The 19,442-nt window shown below is 52.5% G+C and overlaps 1 protein-coding gene and 1 long non-coding RNA gene across 4 annotated transcripts; one reads left to right on the forward strand and one right to left on the reverse strand.

Annotated features, from left to right (window-relative positions):
• Positions 1-5,166: 5,166 nt before the first annotated feature.
• On the reverse strand, positions 5,167-18,030 carry HAS1 (hyaluronan synthase 1). Of its 3 annotated transcripts, none has more exons than XM_070558426.1 (5): positions 17,874-18,030; positions 9,886-10,590; positions 8,599-8,824; positions 7,873-8,005; positions 5,167-6,181 (listed from the first exon to the last, which is right to left on the reverse strand). In XM_070558426.1, the coding sequence occupies exons 2-5, from the start codon at positions 10,495-10,497 to the stop codon at positions 5,506-5,508; spliced, it is 1,647 nt and encodes a 548-aa protein (XP_070414527.1). In that variant the 5' UTR covers positions 10,498-10,590; positions 17,874-18,030; the 3' UTR covers positions 5,167-5,505. The 3 variants fall into 3 exon arrangements, with proteins under 3 accessions (XP_070414527.1, XP_070414526.1, XP_070414525.1); XM_070558425.1 differs by lacking the exon at positions 17,874-18,030 and adding an exon at positions 13,383-13,559; XM_070558424.1 differs by lacking the exon at positions 17,874-18,030 and having other exon boundaries at positions 9,886-11,899.
• Positions 15,455-17,287, forward strand: LOC139073555 (uncharacterized). The gene is made up of 2 exons (XR_011522433.1): positions 15,455-16,228; positions 16,593-17,287. It is a non-coding gene; the product is annotated as an uncharacterized lncRNA (long non-coding RNA).
• Positions 18,031-19,442: the final 1,412 nt, after the last annotated feature.

The following is a 19,442-nucleotide window of genomic DNA, read 5'->3' on the forward strand; positions in this document are numbered from 1 at the left end:
TTGAAGGCGGTCTCTACTAACGGGGGGAGGGGCCGCCTACCCCGAACATGCGCAGGTGAATAGGCGTCCACGATAACAGTAACATGCACAGCTGTCGCAGCACAAGGCCCCGTGCTGAGGATTTTCGGTACAAGCTCAGACCCCTCCGCAGATTTCTGGCAGCCTCCTGCAGCAGACACCGTCAAACAGAGTCCTAGATGTCGCCCTGAAAGTCCGTTCCTCCCCAGGCTGTCCCACTGTCATGACGGGCACCACCGTCCACCCAGCTGCTCAGCCAGAAACCTAAGAGTCTTCCTCTTCTTCTAATCTATTTCCAAGTGTCAGTATTTTAATTCCCAAGCATCTCACAAAGGTGCCGTCTCTCTGTGGTCCCAGTCACCACCATCTCTTGCCTGGGTCACTGCAGCAGCGTCCCCACTGGCTTCCCTGCCTCTGCTCAGCCTTGTCCCACCGCAGTCCATCACAATGGCAGCCACTTTAAAGAATGTCAGCTCGGGTCACTCCTCTGCTCAAAACCCTTCAGTGGCTCCCTCTTGCCATCGGAACAAAATCCAATTCCTTATCAAGGCCTGCAAGGCCCCAGGTTGTGGCCCTTGCTGACTTCGCTAGCCTTTTCCCCCACCACCACTTTTCCTCCCTGATCTTTCTACCCCACAGTTTCTCTGGCCTCTGCTCCTTCCTTGTGTTCATAATGGTTCTTCTCGCCCTTTCCAGGACCTGATTCCATGCTATTTCCTCCCTAGAATAATGTTTTCTCCCTTTTTTGTTTAGTTAACTCAGTGATGGTTTCCCCTGAAGAGCCTTTACTGTGTTAACCCATTTAACCCCTCCCCCCACCCCCGACAACTCTGTGCGGCGGGCACTGTGTTTATTTACTGACCCCACCTCCCTCTCATCCCCCTCTTTACTCTCTAGGCCCACTGGCTGCCTTTTTCTGTCCGTTGAACATGGAAAGCTCACTCCTGTCTCTGGGCCTTTGCATGTGCTGTCCTTTTGTACTTGAAATAACTACTGTGAATCTCACGAAGCCACCTGCCTATCACCCCGCAGGTCTCAGCTCAAATGTCACCTTCTCTGACTGCTCCCCTTCCCCATGACTGACAGCTCCCTATTTTAGCTTGTGCCTAGCACTCATCCAGACCTAATGTAAACTTATTTTCTTATTTGGTTTTGTGTCTTCCCCATCTAAAAGATAAATTCCTTCTGGGCATGTACTCATTCTCATTCACTGACGTCTTCCCCTCACTGATTCATTCATTCGGCAGAGATTTACCGAGTGCTTACTATGTGTCACGCATTTTCAAGGCCCTGTAGAGACAGCAATGAAGAAATCAGAACAGGAGCTGGCCCCATGGCCGAGTGGTTAAGTTCATACGCTCCACTTCGGGGACCCAGGGTTTCACTGGTTCGGATCCTGGGCGCAGACCTGGCACCACTCATCAAGCCATGCTGAGGTGGTGTCCCACATAGCAGAACTAGAAGGACCTACAACTAAAATATGCAACTAGGTACTGGGAACCTTTGGGGAGAAGAAGGAAAAAAAGAGGAAGATTGGCACCAGATGTTAGCTCAGGGAAATCTTTAAAAAAAAAAAGAGAACAGACAAAAGTCTGCACCCACATGGAATTTAGATTCTAATGAATGGTCTGACAGTAAACAAGAAATTTAAGCAAAATAAAATATTCATGAAGTCGTGTAATATGTTTGATGGAGAAAATAAAGCAGGAAACAGAGATAGGGAATGTTGGGGGTGGGGTGGACCTTTGGAGAAGGCCCCACACTTGAATGTAGTTCTGCTTCTGGTATCTAACACAGGAATAGCAGTGACTCATTCTGCATACATTCAAGTGATGTCTGCCAGTATAATTAAAGAATAACGTATTTATTTTCAATAAAATATATTGAAAGAAAAAGAAGGGAAGGAGGGCGTGAGCCATGTGGATATCTGTGTGCAGTGTTCCAGGCAGAAGAAACGGCAGGAGCACGCCTGGTGCAGAGGGAATAGCCGGGAGGCCGGTGCAGCTGGAGCAGGGGTTTCTACAATGAGTATGCAGTGAGGTCACAGAGAATGCAGACCAGATCATGCAGAACCTCGGTCACTGTAAGGTCTGGATTTTCCTCAGGATGAGATCATGGGTGGTTTCTGAGCCCAGAAAGGTCATGACTTGATTTGATTTACACGGCTAGTGCCTGGGTAACAGACTGTAGGGGGCAAGGGTGGAAGCAGGGGTCACTGTTAGGTGCTGTCGTCATCCAGAATGAGATAGCAGCTTTAAACCAGGACAGATGCAGCTCGTGGACAAAGTGGTGACACGAAGATGAGGAGCAGTGGTTCTAGATCTGTCCTGAAGCTAGAATCAGTGGGATTTGCTGATGGATCAGAATGTTGAGGACGAGAGAAAGGAAAAAGGAGGGTCAAGGATCAGGGGTCAGGACAGCAGCGATGTCCCGTAGAACTCTCCACCATGATGGAAATGTTCTAGATCTCTGCTGTCTAGTATGGCAGCCACCAGCCACATGGGGCCCTGAAGCACGTGAAATGTGGCCAGTGCAACTGAAGGCCCGAATTTATAATCTTTTATAGCTTTACTAATTTAAATCTAAATTGCCCCCCTCATAGAGGCCTGTGTCTGGGGATCCTTAACTGGATCTTTAACCATTGGTTACACTCTTTGTTGCCTTGACTAGGCACTTCTGGAAGGCAGGCTTTTAATCACTTCCGTATTTGCAAACATGGCAGGTTTTGGAATCCAATAGGTACTTGGTAAACATTTTTATGACTGATTGATTGAATCAATGAATGAATGAAAATTGAAATAGTCCCATGTGGTGCTGGTTCCTGTTGTGGACAGTGCAGCTCTAGCATTTTTGGTCTGAGCAGCTGGAAGGATGGAGTTCTGTTTACTGAGCTAATGGAGGAGCAGGTTTCATGGGAGTTAAGGAGGAGGAAGGGAGGATAGATCAGGAGTTGGGTCTAGTTATTAGGTATCCAAGTGAAAATGTCTCAGAGGCAGTTGGATGTACAAGTCTGGAGTTTAGGGGCAAAGTCTGATCTGAAGATAAGTTTCAGCGTCCCACCTCCAGGCATGGAGCATGAATGAGGCATTCAGAGCCATAACAGTGGATGCACAGAGGAAACGAGTGTAGGTGGATAAGAGAAGGAGATGAGAAGTTGTTTCTCCAAAATTAAGCATCAGCAACATTAAGAGGAACCGAGAAGGAAAGCCAAGGGGGGAAGCAAGGCAGCTGTGGCATTCTGAAAGCCAAGTGCAGGAAGCATTTCGAGGAGGAGAGAGGGATCAACTGGGTCAGCTGCTGCCAGATTATGAAACAGGAGGCCTGAGAATTGGCCATTGGTTTTGGCAATGTGGAAATCATTGGTGAACTTGACAAGAGCAATTTCCATGGAGCGGTGGGGGCGACCCTCTCTTGGGCATGGGTTTACAAGTCAGTGGGAGTCAATATACTTAGTCATTAGGGAAATGCAAATCAAACCACAATGAGATACCACTTCACACGCTAGCTATGATCAAAAAGTTGGGTAATAACAAATGTTGGTGAGGATGTAGTGAAACCAGAATCCTCATACTTTGCTGGTGGGAATGTAAGATGGTACAGCCATTGTGGAAAACCATCTGGCAGTTCTCAATAAATTAAACATAGAATTACCATATGACTCAGCAATTCCAGCCCTAGAAAATTAAAAACATACATCCACACAAAAACTTACATGTGAATGTTCATAGCATTATTCACAATAGCCAAAAAGTGGAAACATCCTAAATGTCGATCAGTTGGTAACTGGGTAAACTAAATGTGCTATATTCCTGCAATGGAATATTATTTGGTGATAAAAAGGAGTGGATCATTGACACATACAACAACATGGATGAACCTTGTAAACACGCTTAATGAAAGAAGTCAGCCACAAAAGAGCACACATTGCATGATTCCATTTATATGAGATGTCCGGAATAGGCAAATCCGTAGAGACAGAAAGTCCATCATGGTTGCTTAGGTGGGAGGGTCGGGGTGGGGAAGAGGGGTGAGGAAGGAGAGGCCAACCGCTGTGGGGTTCCTTTGGGAAGATTATGATGATGGCTACGCAAATCTATAAACTTACTAAAGACCATTGAATTATACACTTTAAATGGGCAAACTTTGTGGGAGAGCATTGAAGACCAATAGAGACAGCCTTCAAGGAATTTTGCTGTTAGAAATATGGGACAGTAGCTTGAGGGGAAACTAAAGTGAAGACAGGGAGTCTTAAAAATCAGAGAGTAACAGGGGGCCAGCCTGGTGGCGCAGTGGTTAAATTCGCACGTTCCCCTTTGGTGGCCCGGGGTTCACCAGTTCGGATCCCACGTGCAGCCATGGCACCACTTGGCAAGCCACATATAAAGTAGCGGAAGATGGGCACGGATGTTAGCTCAGGGACAGTCTTCCTCAGCAAAAAGAGGAGGATTGGCAGCAAATGTTAGCTTAGGGCTAATCTTCCTAAAAAAAAAAAAAAAAAAAAAAAAAAATCAGAGTAACAGCACATTTAGGTGCTGATGGGAAAGACCCGGGAGAGAGGGAAGCACTGATGATGGAGGAGAGGCGGGAAGAACCGTGGGAGTAAGATCTTTGAGTACATCAGAGGACATGAGGTCTAGTGCCCAAGTGGAAGGGTTTGGCATTGGCTCAGAGCACAGACTGTTCACCCTCAGTAACAGGGGAAGGTGGCCTGTGTGGGCACAGTTGCAGATGAATGGGAAGACGTGGAGGTGGGGACTCTGAGAGTCGTCTTCTTGTCACCTGTGTTTTCTCAGTGAGATACGAAACAAGCTAAGGTGAGGTGCTGGGGCTTTTGGGAGAGAAGGTTTGAGTTACCTTTCCTAGTAGCCGAGCGGATGGACCAGGGAAACTCCATCCACAGTGCCTAACAGTGTCGGCATGTGGTTGGTGCGCCATAAGAAGCTGTGAATGACAGGTTGAGAAATTGTCCCCTCACAACAACCCTGACCCATGGAATTAATACCCCTATCTTCCAAGAGGGAACCGAGGCTCCAACGAAGGAGGGTATCCTGTCTAGATTCAAAGAGCTGGCACCGAGACTCAGCCACGAGTCCTCAATTCTTGACCGTGCAGCCCCCTCAGTTCTCAGAAAAGGGAGGAGACTCAGAAGAAAATAAATAAAATTCTTTATTATATCCTAATCACACAGTACGAATGGAGATTAAATAAGGACAGGGAGAAATTGGGCCCAGGACAGCATGTGGGGACCCCTTTCCCCACCCCTAAAAATCCACACCCTGTTCAATAAATACCCCTCCCCAGAGACCCAGAAGTCCCAGCCCCAAAAGGGAGTCCAGGCTGCAAAATCTTGGGTCGACTCCCTCACTTCACAGAGGAGGGAAACTGAGGCCCAGAGAATCCGCCAGCAAGTTCGCAGCCCCGGGGCCCCGGCAGGTCTCCTTGGGCCTCCCCTGAACGCCCCTGGGCGGGAGCCCCGCGCACCTGGCCTCACACCTGGACGCGGTAGCCCCCCGCCCGCCGCCGGCAGAGCCTCCGCACGCCCACCCAGTAGAACGTGAGCATGACCGCCCAGTACCCCACGTAGGCACCCGCTCCGGCGGCCAGATGATAGGCCTCGGCGGCCCGCGAAGGGCCGCTCCAGTCGGCCGTGGCCTCGTGCGCCACGCTGCGCACCAGGCCGCCGAGCAGCAGCAGAGCCCAGAGCGCCAGCGGCAGCACAGGGACGTAGTTGGCCGCCAGTTTCCTCCGGCCCGAGGTGCCCCAGCCGCTCTGGTTCATGGTGGCCAGCGCCAGGAACTTGGCGGGCAGGAGGCCGCACATGTAGAGGGGCGCGTAGAGCGAGAGCAGCACCATGCGCGCGCAGCCCCGCAGCCAGGCCGCGAAGGCCGCCTTGGCCAGCGCCACGCCCTGCACGCACAGCAGCACCCAGAGCAGCGCCCACGGGCGGCCGGCGTAGAAGAGCCGCAGCACGGTGGCCGCCACGAAGAAGGGGAAGAGGCCTGAGACCACCGCCTCGTAGGTCATCCACGCGTGGTGTCGGTGCCACCACAGCGCGTTGTACAGCCACTCGCGGAAGTACGACTTGGACCAGCGCGTCTGCTGACTCAGCCAGCGCAGGAAGGACGAGGGCGTCTCCGAGTAGCAGCGGGAGCGGGCGGTGTACCTGGACCCGGGGAAGAAGGAATGGTCAGCACGGCTCCCCCTGCTGGCCGGACGGGAGTCGGGAAGCGGGGCCAGATGGCCACTGGGGCCAGTTTTCTTAACGTCTCTGGGCCTCGGAGTTCTCATATATAAAATGGGATCCATCATGGTTTCTACCTAACAGGGCTATGGTGAGGACTGAATGAGGATTAAATGCCAAGTGCTTAGGATCAGTATATTGTACTTGCCCAATAAACGTTAGCTACCACTGCTGTTTTTACTGTGACTAATATCACTGTTGCATTACTAATATCATTGCGGTTACTGACACTGTTACTAATGCTGTCATTAATCTGTTATGAATACTATGGCGCTCATCATTATTGGCTGGCCCCGTGGTGAGGAACCAGCCAGGCATGGTTCCCACCTAAGGTAGCCCATGTGTTAGAGCTTCTCAAAGGAACATAAAGTCCCCTCCTGTGGCCATGGCAGACATCACTAATCAACCCCTACCCTGTCCAGCTAAGCCCATAGGAGGCTAGAAGCCCTTTTATGGAAGGTCATCAGGTGGCCAACAGCAGTTTGTTAGGAGGGGTCAAACTGTTCTACCCCCACGGTGTCTAGTCTCCTTCCCCGGTGTCACTTGGCATCCTCAATGGGCTCCCTGCTGACCGCAGTGCCCTCTGCAGTCTGTACTCAAAACAGCTGCCGCAGGGATCCTGTTACAACATGTCACCCCTCTACTCAGAACCCTCCCAGGGCTCCCTCATCTTAGTTCAAAGTTCTTACCGTGGCCTACAGGCGGCTCATGAATGGCCCCCTGGTAACTCTCTGTCCTCCTCTCCTGACGCTCTCCCTTGCTATTGCTCCAGATGCACTATTTCAGCCTCCATCCCTCTCTTTCCTCGGGTACCCTATTTAACATTTCATTCCCTACCCCAAAACTTCCTATTCCCCTTCCTGACTTTATTTATCTCCTTAGCAGGCATTATTATCTAACATACTAGACATTCTACTTATTTATCTTATTTATTGTCTGTCTCCCTCAATGTAAGCACGAATTTGTGTCTCTTTTTCATACTGCTGCCTCCCTACAGCTTAATACATTGTAGGCACTTAAAGAATATTTGTTGGGCAAATGAATGCATGGGGTCCCCAGGTTCTCTCTGGCCCTTTTACTGGGTCTAACTTTGTAGACACCACTTTCTTCTGAACCTTACCTGGTTTAGCCCATCTCCTCCTCGAGTCTCAGGGAATTACATCTTTTCTTCCTGAGGCACCCACTAGAGTTTGGTTGCTCCCCTCCTTTCCCTCTTGATTCTTCTTGCTCACTCTATTTAGATCCCACTCTATCTATTCATTTCTTCCCCTTCCCACCTCACTTGGAGTAATCTCCTTTCTCCACGGTAAAGCCATCTCGGCCCATCTCTGTTGTATCTTCCAGGTAGAATTCCCCACCCTCACCCTGACCTCCTTGATAAAGTCCATTGGGTCACATGGTTCAACGAAAATGCGCCCTCTGCCCCTTATGGTACCTTCCAATCTCCCCTAATGCCTCCCTTGGTACAGCCCATTGTCCTGTGAGTTACTTGAGTTCGGAGAATTACCAACACATGCATACACACACACACACACACACACACACACACGCACACTTGCTGGGATACTCATTGACCTCCAGCACACACCTGACCACCCAGCCCTTCAGCTTACTTGGTGGCATAGCCCATGCTGAGCATACGGTTAGTGAGGTGCCGGTCATCCCCAAAGGTACAGTGGGTGCCCAGGAACTTCTGGTTGTACCAGGCCTCAAGGAACTGCTGCAGGAGGTTGTTCCTGTATAGGCCTAGGTGGGAGTGGGGAGTAAAAGAGTATCAGCCTCTGCTAATGCCAACTCCATCCCCTATCTCCAATTCTAGCTCCATCCTTAACCATCTCAATACCACTCTCAGCCCTACCTCCAACGGCAACGGCAGCCCCAATCTTGTTCTCAACCACAAATCCATCATCAATCCCATACTCATCCCAAACTTCCCCTAATCCTGTCCCTGACCCACACCCACTTTGGCAGCAAACCCACCCCAACCCCATCCCTAATCCCACATCCATTCTTAGCCCCATCCCCTACTCATCTTCACTCAAAAATTCATTTCCAACTCCAAACCTGGCCCCAATCCTGTCCTTGACTCCAACTACACTCTCTCCCTTTCCTCAAACCCTCCCCCAGCCCCAACCCAAATCCGCATCCATACCCTTTCTCCCATCCATTCCCAACGCCAAATATCATCCCCTCCTCCAGCTTCCAATCTTATCCCTATCCCCAATTCCTGTCCCAGCCCCATCTTTGTCTCCAATCTCAATCACATCCTCAACCTGTGCCGGCTCCCCTTCTCCCTCTTTACCCCATCCATGGCCCTCTCAAGCCCTACCCCTGCTCACCTAGGGGACCACTGATGCAGGACACACAATGGAAGTAGCTCTGACAAGCCCGCTCCACATTGAAGGCCACCCAGTATCGCAGGCTGCTTAGGAAGCTGACCCAGGAGTCCAGAGGGTTAAGGATCCTCACATCCCCCCCAACAGCTCCCACTTGGGGGTCCTCGTCCAGCACCCGCACCAGCTCCAGCAGTGCCATGGGGTCCAGCCTCGTGTCCGAGTCACAGACCTGTGGGGTGAAAGAGGCCAGGGTCAGACCAGATCCCTGCACGGGGCTGGTGCTTGAGGGGAGGGATAAAGGATGAGCAGCTGAGACACTGTGCAGCGAATCTGAATGTAACTTTGAATTTTTTAGTCCTTTTCAATGTCTAATCCCATTTTAAGATGATACTGCCCTGAGACCCACGCTCTTGCTTAATACCCTCCTCTGGTGTGTGGGCAAGACCTGTAACTTGCTTCTAACCAATGGACTATGGCTATATCTCCCTTGATTATATTACCTTATGTGGAAATGGTGAAGGGGTTTTGCAATGTAATTAAGGTCCCTATCTGTTGGCTTTAAGTGAATCAAAGGGAGATGATCCTGGGTGGGCCTGGCCTAATCGGATGAGCCCTTTAAAAGAAGGTCTAGAAGTCAAAGACTTTCTCTTGCTGGTCTGTAAGAGACAAGCTACTATGAATTCTATGATGGCAAGAAAATGAATTCTGCCAACAAACTCATGAGCTTGGAAGAGGCCCCTGAACCCTAGATAAGACCCAGCTCCAGCTGACACCACGACCACAACCTGATAATACCCTGAACAGAGGATCCAGTTAAGCTTGGCCCAGACTCCTGATTCATGGAAACTATAAGGTAATAATTGTGTTTTGTTTCAAGCTGCCAGATTTGTGGTAATTTGTTATGCAGCAATAGAAAACTAATGCAATGCATCAGTGAATGAATCTCTAAATTGAATGGATGAATAAAGGAATGAATGACCTTTGTACTAGATGGATGGATGAGTGAATGACTGAAGAGGAGTCTGCATCAAATGGATGAACCCATGAAGAAGGGAAGAAATGATGAATCTCTATGTTGAAAGGATAAATGAAAAAATAAAAGGAATGAATGACCTACATATTGGATAGATGGATGGAAGAATGAGGGAAAGAAAGAATCTCTACATTGAATGGATGAATGAATACACAGAGGAAGGAAGAGGTCCGTTCCAATCTCTACATCAAGCAAGGACCCAGGGAAGTGGGATTGGGGCGTTCTGGTCATGGGGGCTGGGGGCACCTTCTGCTCACCTGCACGTAGTCCACCGAGTCGCCGAGAGCCTTGAAGGCGGTGTACATGACCTCGCGCTTGCCGCCCCAGCGCTGCGCCACGCACACGCACCTGCGCGTCCTCACCAGCGCCTCCACCGCCAGCCGCCCGGGGTCCTCAGCCTCCACCTCCCGGTAGGCGCCCTCGCCCGCCGCGCCCGCCGCCGCGGGTTCCCAGGGCTGGTGGTAGTTGCCGTCCCACACGTAGGTGGCGGGGTCCTCGTCGGCGAAGATCTCGCGGAACATGTCGACCATGTAGAGGTCCTCGGCGCGGTTGCCGTCCACCACCATGAGGACGCGCAGGCGCGTGCGCGGGTAGAGCAGGGCGCGGGCGGACGCCAGGCACTGGCGCAGGTAGGCCGGGTCCTCCTGGTACGCCGAGATGGTCAGGGCCACGCTGCGCGCCGAGGCCGCGTCCAGGGGCCCCCGCGCAGCCGCCCGCCGCGCCGCCGCCGCGCCCCGCCGGTGCTCCAGGTACGCGAAGAGGCTCTGCGCCACCAGGTGCACCGACAGGAAGGCCCCGTAGAGGCCGAAGGCCAGGAGGCCGTAGCGATCGGAGGCCAGCGGCACGCCCGCGGCGTAGGCCCAGGTCATGAGGCCCAGGATGAGCAGCGCGAAGGCGATGGTCAGCACCCGCCGGACCAGGCCAGAGCAGTGGTGCGCTGCAGGGCTGGGCTTGGGGACGTCCTGCTGGGAGCGCAGAGAGGGGAGAGCAAGGGAAAAGAGTGCTGAAATCGTCCTGGGGAAGGGAAGACCTCCTGGGTGTTTTTCCCCAAGGGGACGGTAACATCCCCTTTTTGTAGAGAACATCTCTTAACTACTGCAAAGTTATTTTCATCAATGAAAAAAATTGTGGCAAACAGTTATCGAGGCATAATGCCTGATTATATTGATTCTAATACACTTTTTTCACATTTTTAACAGCTCTTAAATCTATGAGGATTACCCTCAATGGAGTGTCACAGTTTAGCAGGGTCCCTCCCTTTCTTCGTGGCACATAAAATAATGATTCATCTCACAATCAATGGTTTCTTAGAGTCGAGATGGTAACAGTAATAATCATATCCGTCTAAAAGAATAATGCAGTATGGTATGTACCAGGCGCTGCTCTAAGCCTCTTAGGCACTAACAGTTTAGTCCTCACAACAGCCCTATGAGGTCGGTACTATTATCATCATCCCGGTTTTACGGATGAGGCAGCTGAGTCACACAGAGGCACAGCAACCCGGCCAAGGTCACACCTGGAAAGTGGAGGGGCCGGGATTTGAACCCTCTCTCCTGTTACAGATGAGGAAACTGAGGCACAGGAAGTGTATTCCTTTGCTGGAGGTCACTCAGACAGCCTGGCTCCATCGTCCTCCTCTGTGCTAAACGGCCTCCTAGGTCACCGGTTCCCACCTCATGGGCTTGTTATGAGTCAAATGAGCCATTAAGCTAAAGATCCGTGTTGTGCAGTGCAGGAGTCACCGGCCACCTGTGGCTACTGGGCACCTGAAATGCAGCCAGTGTGACTGAGGAGCTGACTTTTAAATTTTATTTAATTTAAACTGATTTAAATGTAAACACTGATACTCAGTTATTGGAAAGCTTTTAAGTATGTTTGGAACAAGTGGGATCTATGAAGCTTCTTTTCAACAGTAAATTTTACGAGATTTAAATACAGATTAAGTATTTCCAAGGAAAATGCAGCATCTGCGTGAGATGTGCTTACACATCTGGAATTTGAAGCCTGAGTACAAAAAAGAAGGTAAAATATCTCAATATTTCTGTATTGATTACAGACTGAAATGATAATATTTTTGATATAGAGCAGAGGTCGGCACACTCTGGCACCAAGGGCCGAATGCCTGCCACCTTTTCACCACGACCTGCCAGCTAAGAATGGTTTTTACGTTTTTAAATGGTTGAAAAAAGTCAAAGAAGAACATTTTGAGACACATAAAAATTATATTAGAATTTTTAATTTTAATTTAATATTATAATTTAAATTATAATTTTTAATATTATAAATTCAAATTTCAGTGTCCTTAAGTCAAACTTTTTTGGCACACAACCGTACTCGCCTGTTCACATGTTGTCTATGACTGATTTCACATTACGTCAAAGTTCAGTCGTTGCAACAGAGACTGTATGACCTGCAAAACCTCAAATATTGACTATCCGGCCTTGTTCAGAAAGTTTGCCAGTCCCTGATACATGGGGTTAAATCAAACATATTATTTTTTTTTTTTTTTTTTTAAAGATTTTTTATTTTTTTCCTTTTTCTCCCCAAAGCCCCCGGTACATAGTTGTATATTCTTCGTTGTGGGTCCTTCTAGTTGTGCATGTGGGACGCTGCCTCAGCGTGGTTTGATGAGCAGTGCCATGTCCACGCCCAGGATTCGAACCAACGAAACACTGGGCCGCCTGCAGCGGAGTGCGCGAACTTAACCACTCGGCCACGGGGCCAGCCCCAAATCAAACATATTATTAAAATTCATTTCACCAGTTTCTTTTTACCTTTTTAAATGTGGCTACTAGAAAATTTTAGATTATGTATGTGGCTCACGTTATGTTTCTCTAGGACATAACTAAGAGAGAGCTTTTAGCCTGGCGTTAGTAATCGCTCAATATTAACAATTATTATTATTTCTTCTGGAATCTTCCTTCTCTGTCCCTTTGCCCCAAACCAGGCCCTGCCTGAGTTTCTGGGGGTGGCCCAGTTCATGCTGGGGAGAACAGAGATAGGTGGGCATCCAGAGGGTTCTAATCTCAGCAACGCGCACAGACACACGTGTATTGGCCGTGGACACAACCTCCAGCCAGGTATAGTCACACGTGACGAGGGACACACAGAATGTGCCCACATAGGACAACACCCACGTTCTAGGACACGACCCCAGACACCTGCCCTCAAGTAGCACTTAGGGATCCTGAGACCCACCCCTCTGACAGCCACACAGGTGGACTTGGGCACACACACCTTTCGGCAGGAAGGAGCAACTCTGGGAGATGCCCACAAGGCAACAGACACACAGACACCCACCCGTGGGTCTGGAACAACGGGGCAGAGTTTGAGAAGAAATAGTAACAGTTGAGATTGAACCGTATGAAATTGCCATTTTTACAGGTCAAAAGTGAGCAGATATCGGCGATTTCATTTGGTTCAACCTAAGATTTGTTGAACACATAAAAGGAGAAATCCAGACCCACGTGTCAGGCAAGTCCTGCTCTCCCTCTGGCCCTCTCTCCCCATCCCTGGCACACACACACACACACACACACACGGATTTACAGCAAGATAAACATGGACATGTCACATCTCACGTTCGTATAGGCGGGATGGCCATCCATACACAGCCTCACGTGGTCACTGCCCCACACAGATAGTCACTGTCACCCACATGAGCACACACAGGAAATCTCTCACACACAGTCTCCCCACACACGTTGTCACAGACGTGGGGCTCCCCCACAGGGTCGCAGTCACACGCACACACCTGTCTCATGGCTGCGGGTCCGCCGGCTCTCTCCCTCCGCTCCCGTCCCAGTCTCTCTGTGCCCTGTGCCCGGAGAGCTGGGGGATCCTTTGAAGACCAGCTCAGGCGGGGGCGGGAGCAGGGCCTGACGTCAGGGCTGAACTGGGCCAGGGGCTGTGAGGTCACAGCCGAGCCGGGCAGCTCCACCCGCTTCCCGCCATCACCCCCCATCCCCCGCGCCCAGAGGGGGCTCCCTTCCCTCTCCTCCTAGGTCCCCCCATCGCTCCCCTCATCCCCGTCTCTCCCCGCCGTTTCTTCCTCTCTCTCTCTTGCTCTGTGCTTCTCTCCCATTTTTCTCATCTCTCTTATCCTGTGTCTGTATTTCTCTCCGTCCCTTTCTTTCTTCCTCGTCTCTCCCTGCTTCTCGCCCACCCCAGTCGCCCCACATACGGCCTCTCCCGACAGCCGCTGGCAGACTGTCCCCCAGGGGCTTGTCTGGGCAAATGGCAGATGGAATAAGATGCACACACGTGCGTGTTTGTGGGTGTGACTGTGCTCTGGCTTGTCAGGCACGGCTGTCTGGAAGTGGAGCTGTGAGTGAATGTTCAGCACCTAATTGGTGTGGGTCTGGGCGTACATGCGTGTGCATGTGCATGTGTGTGTGTGCCAGGGGCTGAGGAGGGGACTGGAGCACTGGGATCTGTCTCCCCCGGGCTGGGGGCTGAACTCAGGAGTTGGTGGTCAGCTGCCCCCAGGAGCCACCTGGGAAACTGAGTCAGAGGAAAGGTGGGAGTGGCCTCCCAGAGGCCAACTCCCAGAGGCCCCAGGTCTTGGGGCGTCTGAGCCCCCAGCCCCTCAGGACCAGCAGACTCAGTGATAAACGTCATTGTTTCTATGCCCTTCTTGGCATGAGTTTTTTTTTAAAAAAACCTCTGCACCTAATTCTTTCTCTCCACTCCTCTCACTGACCTGGTAGTGTCTCTCTCTCCCTCCACAGCTGTCTCTCTCCGTTTCTCCCTGTGTCTGTGACTCTGATCCTTTATCTCTAAGTCCTCATCTCCTTCTTTCTCTGTCTTTCTCTTTGTCATTTTGTCTCTGTCTCCCTGGCTCTGTTTTTCTGACCATCTATCTGTCTGTCTGGTTCTCTCCCGGCCTCCCTAGCTTTGTCATTTTTCTCTCTCTCTCTGCTTCTTTCCCTCTCTCTGTGTCCATTTCTGCCTGCTTCCCTCTGGGTTTGTGTCTGTCTGTCTCCAAATTTCTGACTCTCGGGCTCCCTGACTTTCTTATTCTGTGCCCCTTTCTTTCTCAGTGTCTCTCCCTGACTTTCTCATCCTTTCTCATGCTCTCTTTCTCTCTCCTGTGTTTCTCTGCCTCCCTCTCTCTTTGTATATGGCTGTCTCCTTCTCTCCATTTCTCTCTGAATATCTGTATCCTTACCCTTTTTATTTCTGTCTCCCAGTTTTTGTTTCTCTGCTTCTCCTTTCTCTGTCTCTGTCTCTCTCTATCTCTCGGTCTCTATTCTCCCTCGGTCTCTCTGCATCTCTGTGTATCTCTGAGGCTCGATGTCTGTATATGTCTCTCTGTCTCTCTCTCTCATTCACGATTTCACTTTGTTTTTCTGGCTCTAAGTCCTCCCTTTTCCCTGCGCTCCGTCTCGTCCAGCCTGTCCTGGAGCTTTCCCCTGCAAGATGCCAAGTCCTCACTCCCTGGGTTTCCCCGGGGAGTCAGGATGTGGGGGCCTAGGGCCAGGTTGTACCTTTGCCTGAGCGTGCCTGTCAGGGAGAAGAAGGCCAGTTCAGGGCCCAAGTGAGGGGCACCCCACCCGTCCCAGCAGGGCAGGGCCAGCCGACAGCCTCTGACGCTGTGGCCAGGAGCCTGAGCCTCCGCCTGGTGTCTGAGTGTGTCAGGATGATGGGTCCTCCCAGTGGGAGCCAAGCCCAGAGCAGGAGGGGAGGGTGATTCCACTTCCCCGGGGTGGGGATGAGGGGCAGCCCAGGCTCCACTCAGAAGCCCAGCATTTGGCTGCCCCGCCCCCACCCTGCCCTCCCTGGGTGGAGCAGCTGTATAAAACCAGATGTTTCTAAAACCAGAGTGTGGATGAAGAAGGAGAGACCAGGACTTTACACCCCAATGGTTTCCTCCTGCAGGATCCAGGAGTCTAGGCCCCCAGGCCCTCCTCCCTCAGACCCTGGAGTCCAGGCCCCAGCCCCTCCTCCCTCAGACCCAGGGGTCCAGGCCTCCCACCCCCTCCTCCCTCGGACTCTGATGTCCAGCCTCCAGAATTCCTTGCAGGGAGAGATGACCAAGGCTGGAAGCAGCCAAGACAAGAGCTGAAGGACCATGAGAGATGAAACTGGGCCTGCCCACAAGAGGCAGGGACTGGTGGTGGTGGGACCCCTCCTGCTCCCCTCAGTAGCACCCTCTCTCCCAGAACCCTCCCCGCAGTGCAGGCTGATCTCAGGTCCCTGTCCTGGGTCCACAGTGGCCCTCCCACGATTTCAGTTATCCTCAGAAACCCTCGGGGTGTGGTTTACAGAACACCAGGACAGAAGGAGCAGAGAGTGGGGAGATAATAAGGCAGAAATGGAGAGAAAGCAGAAGAAGGAACATTTGTTCACCACAGGGACATCTCCTGTGCCCTTGGTGGCCCAGGCTCTCGGCTGGGCGATGCCAGGCACACAGAGATGACTCAGACCAGGACCCTGCCCTTGAGGAGATGCCAATCTGATGAAGGAGACAGCTGTGTAAACAGAAAACCACAGACCAATGTGAGGATGCACCAATCCAGCGGGGGAGTCAGGGAGGGCTTCCTGGAGGAGGGGACGTCCTGGAGGAGCTGGATCCTGACTGATGAGGATTTCGCCAGGGTAAGGGCTTGGGGGTGGGGCTGGGGTTGGAAGGTGGACTGGGAAGGGCATCCGAGGTAAGAAATGCCCTGGCCAGTGAGAAAAGTACAGGCGGGTTGATGTTTTCAAGCATAAAGGCTGAAGCACGGGTGTGGGTGTGGGGTGCATAGCCGGCTCCTCCCAGTCAGGGTTCTGAATATAGGACTGTCCTGGGGTGCTGGGGAGCCATGGGTAGGCTTGGAGCAGGGAAGAGGAGGGTCAGCTCTGGGCACCTGTGAGGGACAAACTGGATGAGAGACTGGGGACTTTGAGCCAGGATGTCTGGGCGGCTGGTCATATCAGGGTCTTCTCTGGACAAGAGAGCTGAGTCTGAGCTTGGATGCAGGTGGAGGCTGTGGGACTGGAGGCGCAATGGGGACGTGCAGAGCGAAGTGGAGCAGAGGTCCCTGAGAAAACCCTAAGGGGAAAGGACACTGGACAGCAGACACGGCGGACGGGCACCCTGAGCCTTTCATCTGAGCTCCTTCTGACTACATTTCTCTCATTTGGGGCAGGTACCCTGAATAAGGATCACTGGCCTCCTGGCGAACTAGGGAGGGTAGGGGCCCAGGAAGTAACTTGAGGAAGTCTGCGTTTTGCTAAATGCCTGAGTCCAGGTGAATGATTTCTGTGCATGGTGTCCTGGCTGGGAGGGAGGAGTTTGGGAGGATCTAGATGCTGAGAGACAGAGGAGACAGGAAGGGAGAGTGGAGGGGAGGAGAGGAAGGGAGGAGGGAGGAAGGGAGGGGAGAAAGGAGGGAGGGAAGATGGCAGGAGGGAGAGAAGGGAGGAGAGAAAGGAGGGAGGGAGGATGAGAGCGAGGAAGAGGAGAGGGAGGCAGGGGGAGGGGTAGGAAAGGGAGGGAGGCAGGGGGAGGGAGGATGGGAGGGAGGAGGGAGGGAGGCTGGCTCACCCGACCACCCTGTTTAATGTGGAAACCTGCCCCACCCTGGGGTCCTGATCCCCTCTTACCTTCCTCTACCTTTTCTGTTTTCCAGAGCGTTTATCCCCCTCCCACATAAAGCACACCTTGTCCATTTATTATCTTTTCTGTACGATGTGCGTCTCCCTTGTTAGAATGCAAGCTCTACACAGGCAACGGTCTTTGCCTGTTGTGTTCAGGACTCTGTTTCCTCAGGGGCTGGACAGGTGCCTGGTACAGAGCGGGTACTCAGTAAACATGAATGAATGAGTGAGGTTGGGATGGAGAGTGAGAGAAGTAGACAGAGACAGAGAGAAAGAAGAGGAGGAAAAGGAGGGAGGGGGACTGGGAGAGAGAGAGAGAGAGAGAGAGGGAAGAAGGCAGAGAAGTGCGAGGCAGCTGGGACCCCCACCCCTACCCAGCAGCTGGAGTTGACCACCTCTCAGAGGGATGGAAGGGGAGCTCCAGCGAGGCGGGGCTCTAGGCAAGGCTTCCCGGGAGCAGCAAAGATCTGAATCTGGAAGCAGAGTACCTCGGACTTCCAGGAACACAGAGGGCTTGGTCCCAGTGCTCCCAGCGGAGCCTGGACCAGCTGGGGTTCCAGGGGGCCGTTCCTCCCACACACCCACATTCTGGAAAACACCTAGGCCTCCGAGATTCTGCTGACACCCTGGGAGGGAGGGAGGGAGACGGCGATGACTGTACCTCCAGCTCTTCCTCTGAAGGGAAGCTGTGGGACCTCTGGAGAGGGGAGGGCCCCGTGTGCCCATAACCCTGTTCCTCCAGATGAAGATGCCTCCACTCCGGCTTCCACCATGGCTCCTGACTTTTTTCCTGGAGGGAAACAGAGACAGAAGGAGCCAGAGAGAGAGGGGGAGGGAGACTTCCTTTTGCAGCAGCTCTATCCTCGCAGCAAGAGAGACGGGCTCATTTCCAGAGAGGGGAACTGAGGCCTGGCCAGAGTGATGCTGCCAGCGGGTGGGAAAGTCAAGTAAGAAGGTCACTCTGGGAAGAGGGGCTGGGGGCCTGGACTCCTGGGTCTGAGGGAGGAGGGGCTGGGGCCTGGACTCCTGGGTCTGAGGGAGGAGGAGCTGGGGCATAGACTCCTGGGTCTGAGGGAGGAGGGACTCAGAGCCTGGACTCCTGGGTCTGAGGGAGGAGGGGCTGGGGCTGGACCCCCGGGTCTGAGGGAGGAGGGGCTGGGGGCCTGGACTCCTGGGTCTGAGGGAGGAGGGGCTGGGAGTGGACTCCTGGGTCTGAGGGAGGAAGCATCTGGAATTTGCACTCCTCTGTGCTGAAGTGGAGGTCTGGCCCCTGGGCTCTTGGGTCCATCACCCTCTGAGCTCTGACAGAAAAATTTGTGAGCCTCAGATTACTCTTGCACACAAGGCTTTGGCTCTGTACTCCCTCCCCTCCCTTCCCGAAGTTCCGGGCATCCACCTTGAGTCCCTGGTTGGCCCCCACCACAGAGCAGGGCCTGAAGACCCTCCGTGGGAGGAAGACAACAGTCTGAGTCAGAAGACAGATGTGAGGATGGGGAACCGGTGGGCCAAGCTGGGGTCCCCACTGCAGAACCAGTTACTCGCCTGTTCTTGACAAGGAGCCATCTCATTCCCCTGATCCTCTCTTTCTTCATCTGTAAAATGGGGATATTTCAAGCTTTCCCTCAGAGGCAGCCCTTCAGGTTAAGAGAGAGCTTCTGCCTGGCACACTGGCACTTGAGGTTTGGCTTTTCCTGAACCAGCAGTAGCTGAGGGTCTCCATGACTGACTCAGATGGCAGCAGGGGACCCTTCAGTCTCCCAGCTGCCTCAGCTGTTGTCTGGGGAGGAGGCTGGGAGGAGCCCGTGGTCTGCTGTCTGACACTCTTGAGTTCCAAGGCTGGTGGCCTCTGGCAAGCCACCTCCCTGCCCTGCTGGAGCTTCCCCCTCCACCGGCAGACAAGGAGGGCTCATGACCATGTTGATGGGAGTGGACGGAACTGTGCTGGGCAGTGACTGAACCCTTGGGCCCAGCTTCCTCATCTCTCGATGGTGGGTGAGAGGAGCATCCTACCACGGGCTACTGCAAGGAGCTCAGCATAGCAGGAAGCTCAGGAAAGTGTGGGGAGCAGATAGACCATGTTCAGCATAGATCCTGTGCCATGGAGAGGGCAGCCCTGCGGGCTCCAGATAGAGGAAGTCAGAGGAGCAGAAGCCTGGAGGCCCCTTCTGTGGTCAGTGCTGCAGGCGTCTGACATGCAGGGGCTTTAACCACATCATCCTTCCTCATGAAA

Source organism: Equus przewalskii, chromosome 9 (genome assembly GCF_037783145.1).
Source record: "Equus przewalskii isolate Varuska chromosome 9, EquPr2, whole genome shotgun sequence".
Lineage (NCBI taxonomy): Eukaryota > Metazoa > Chordata > Mammalia > Perissodactyla > Equidae > Equus > Equus przewalskii.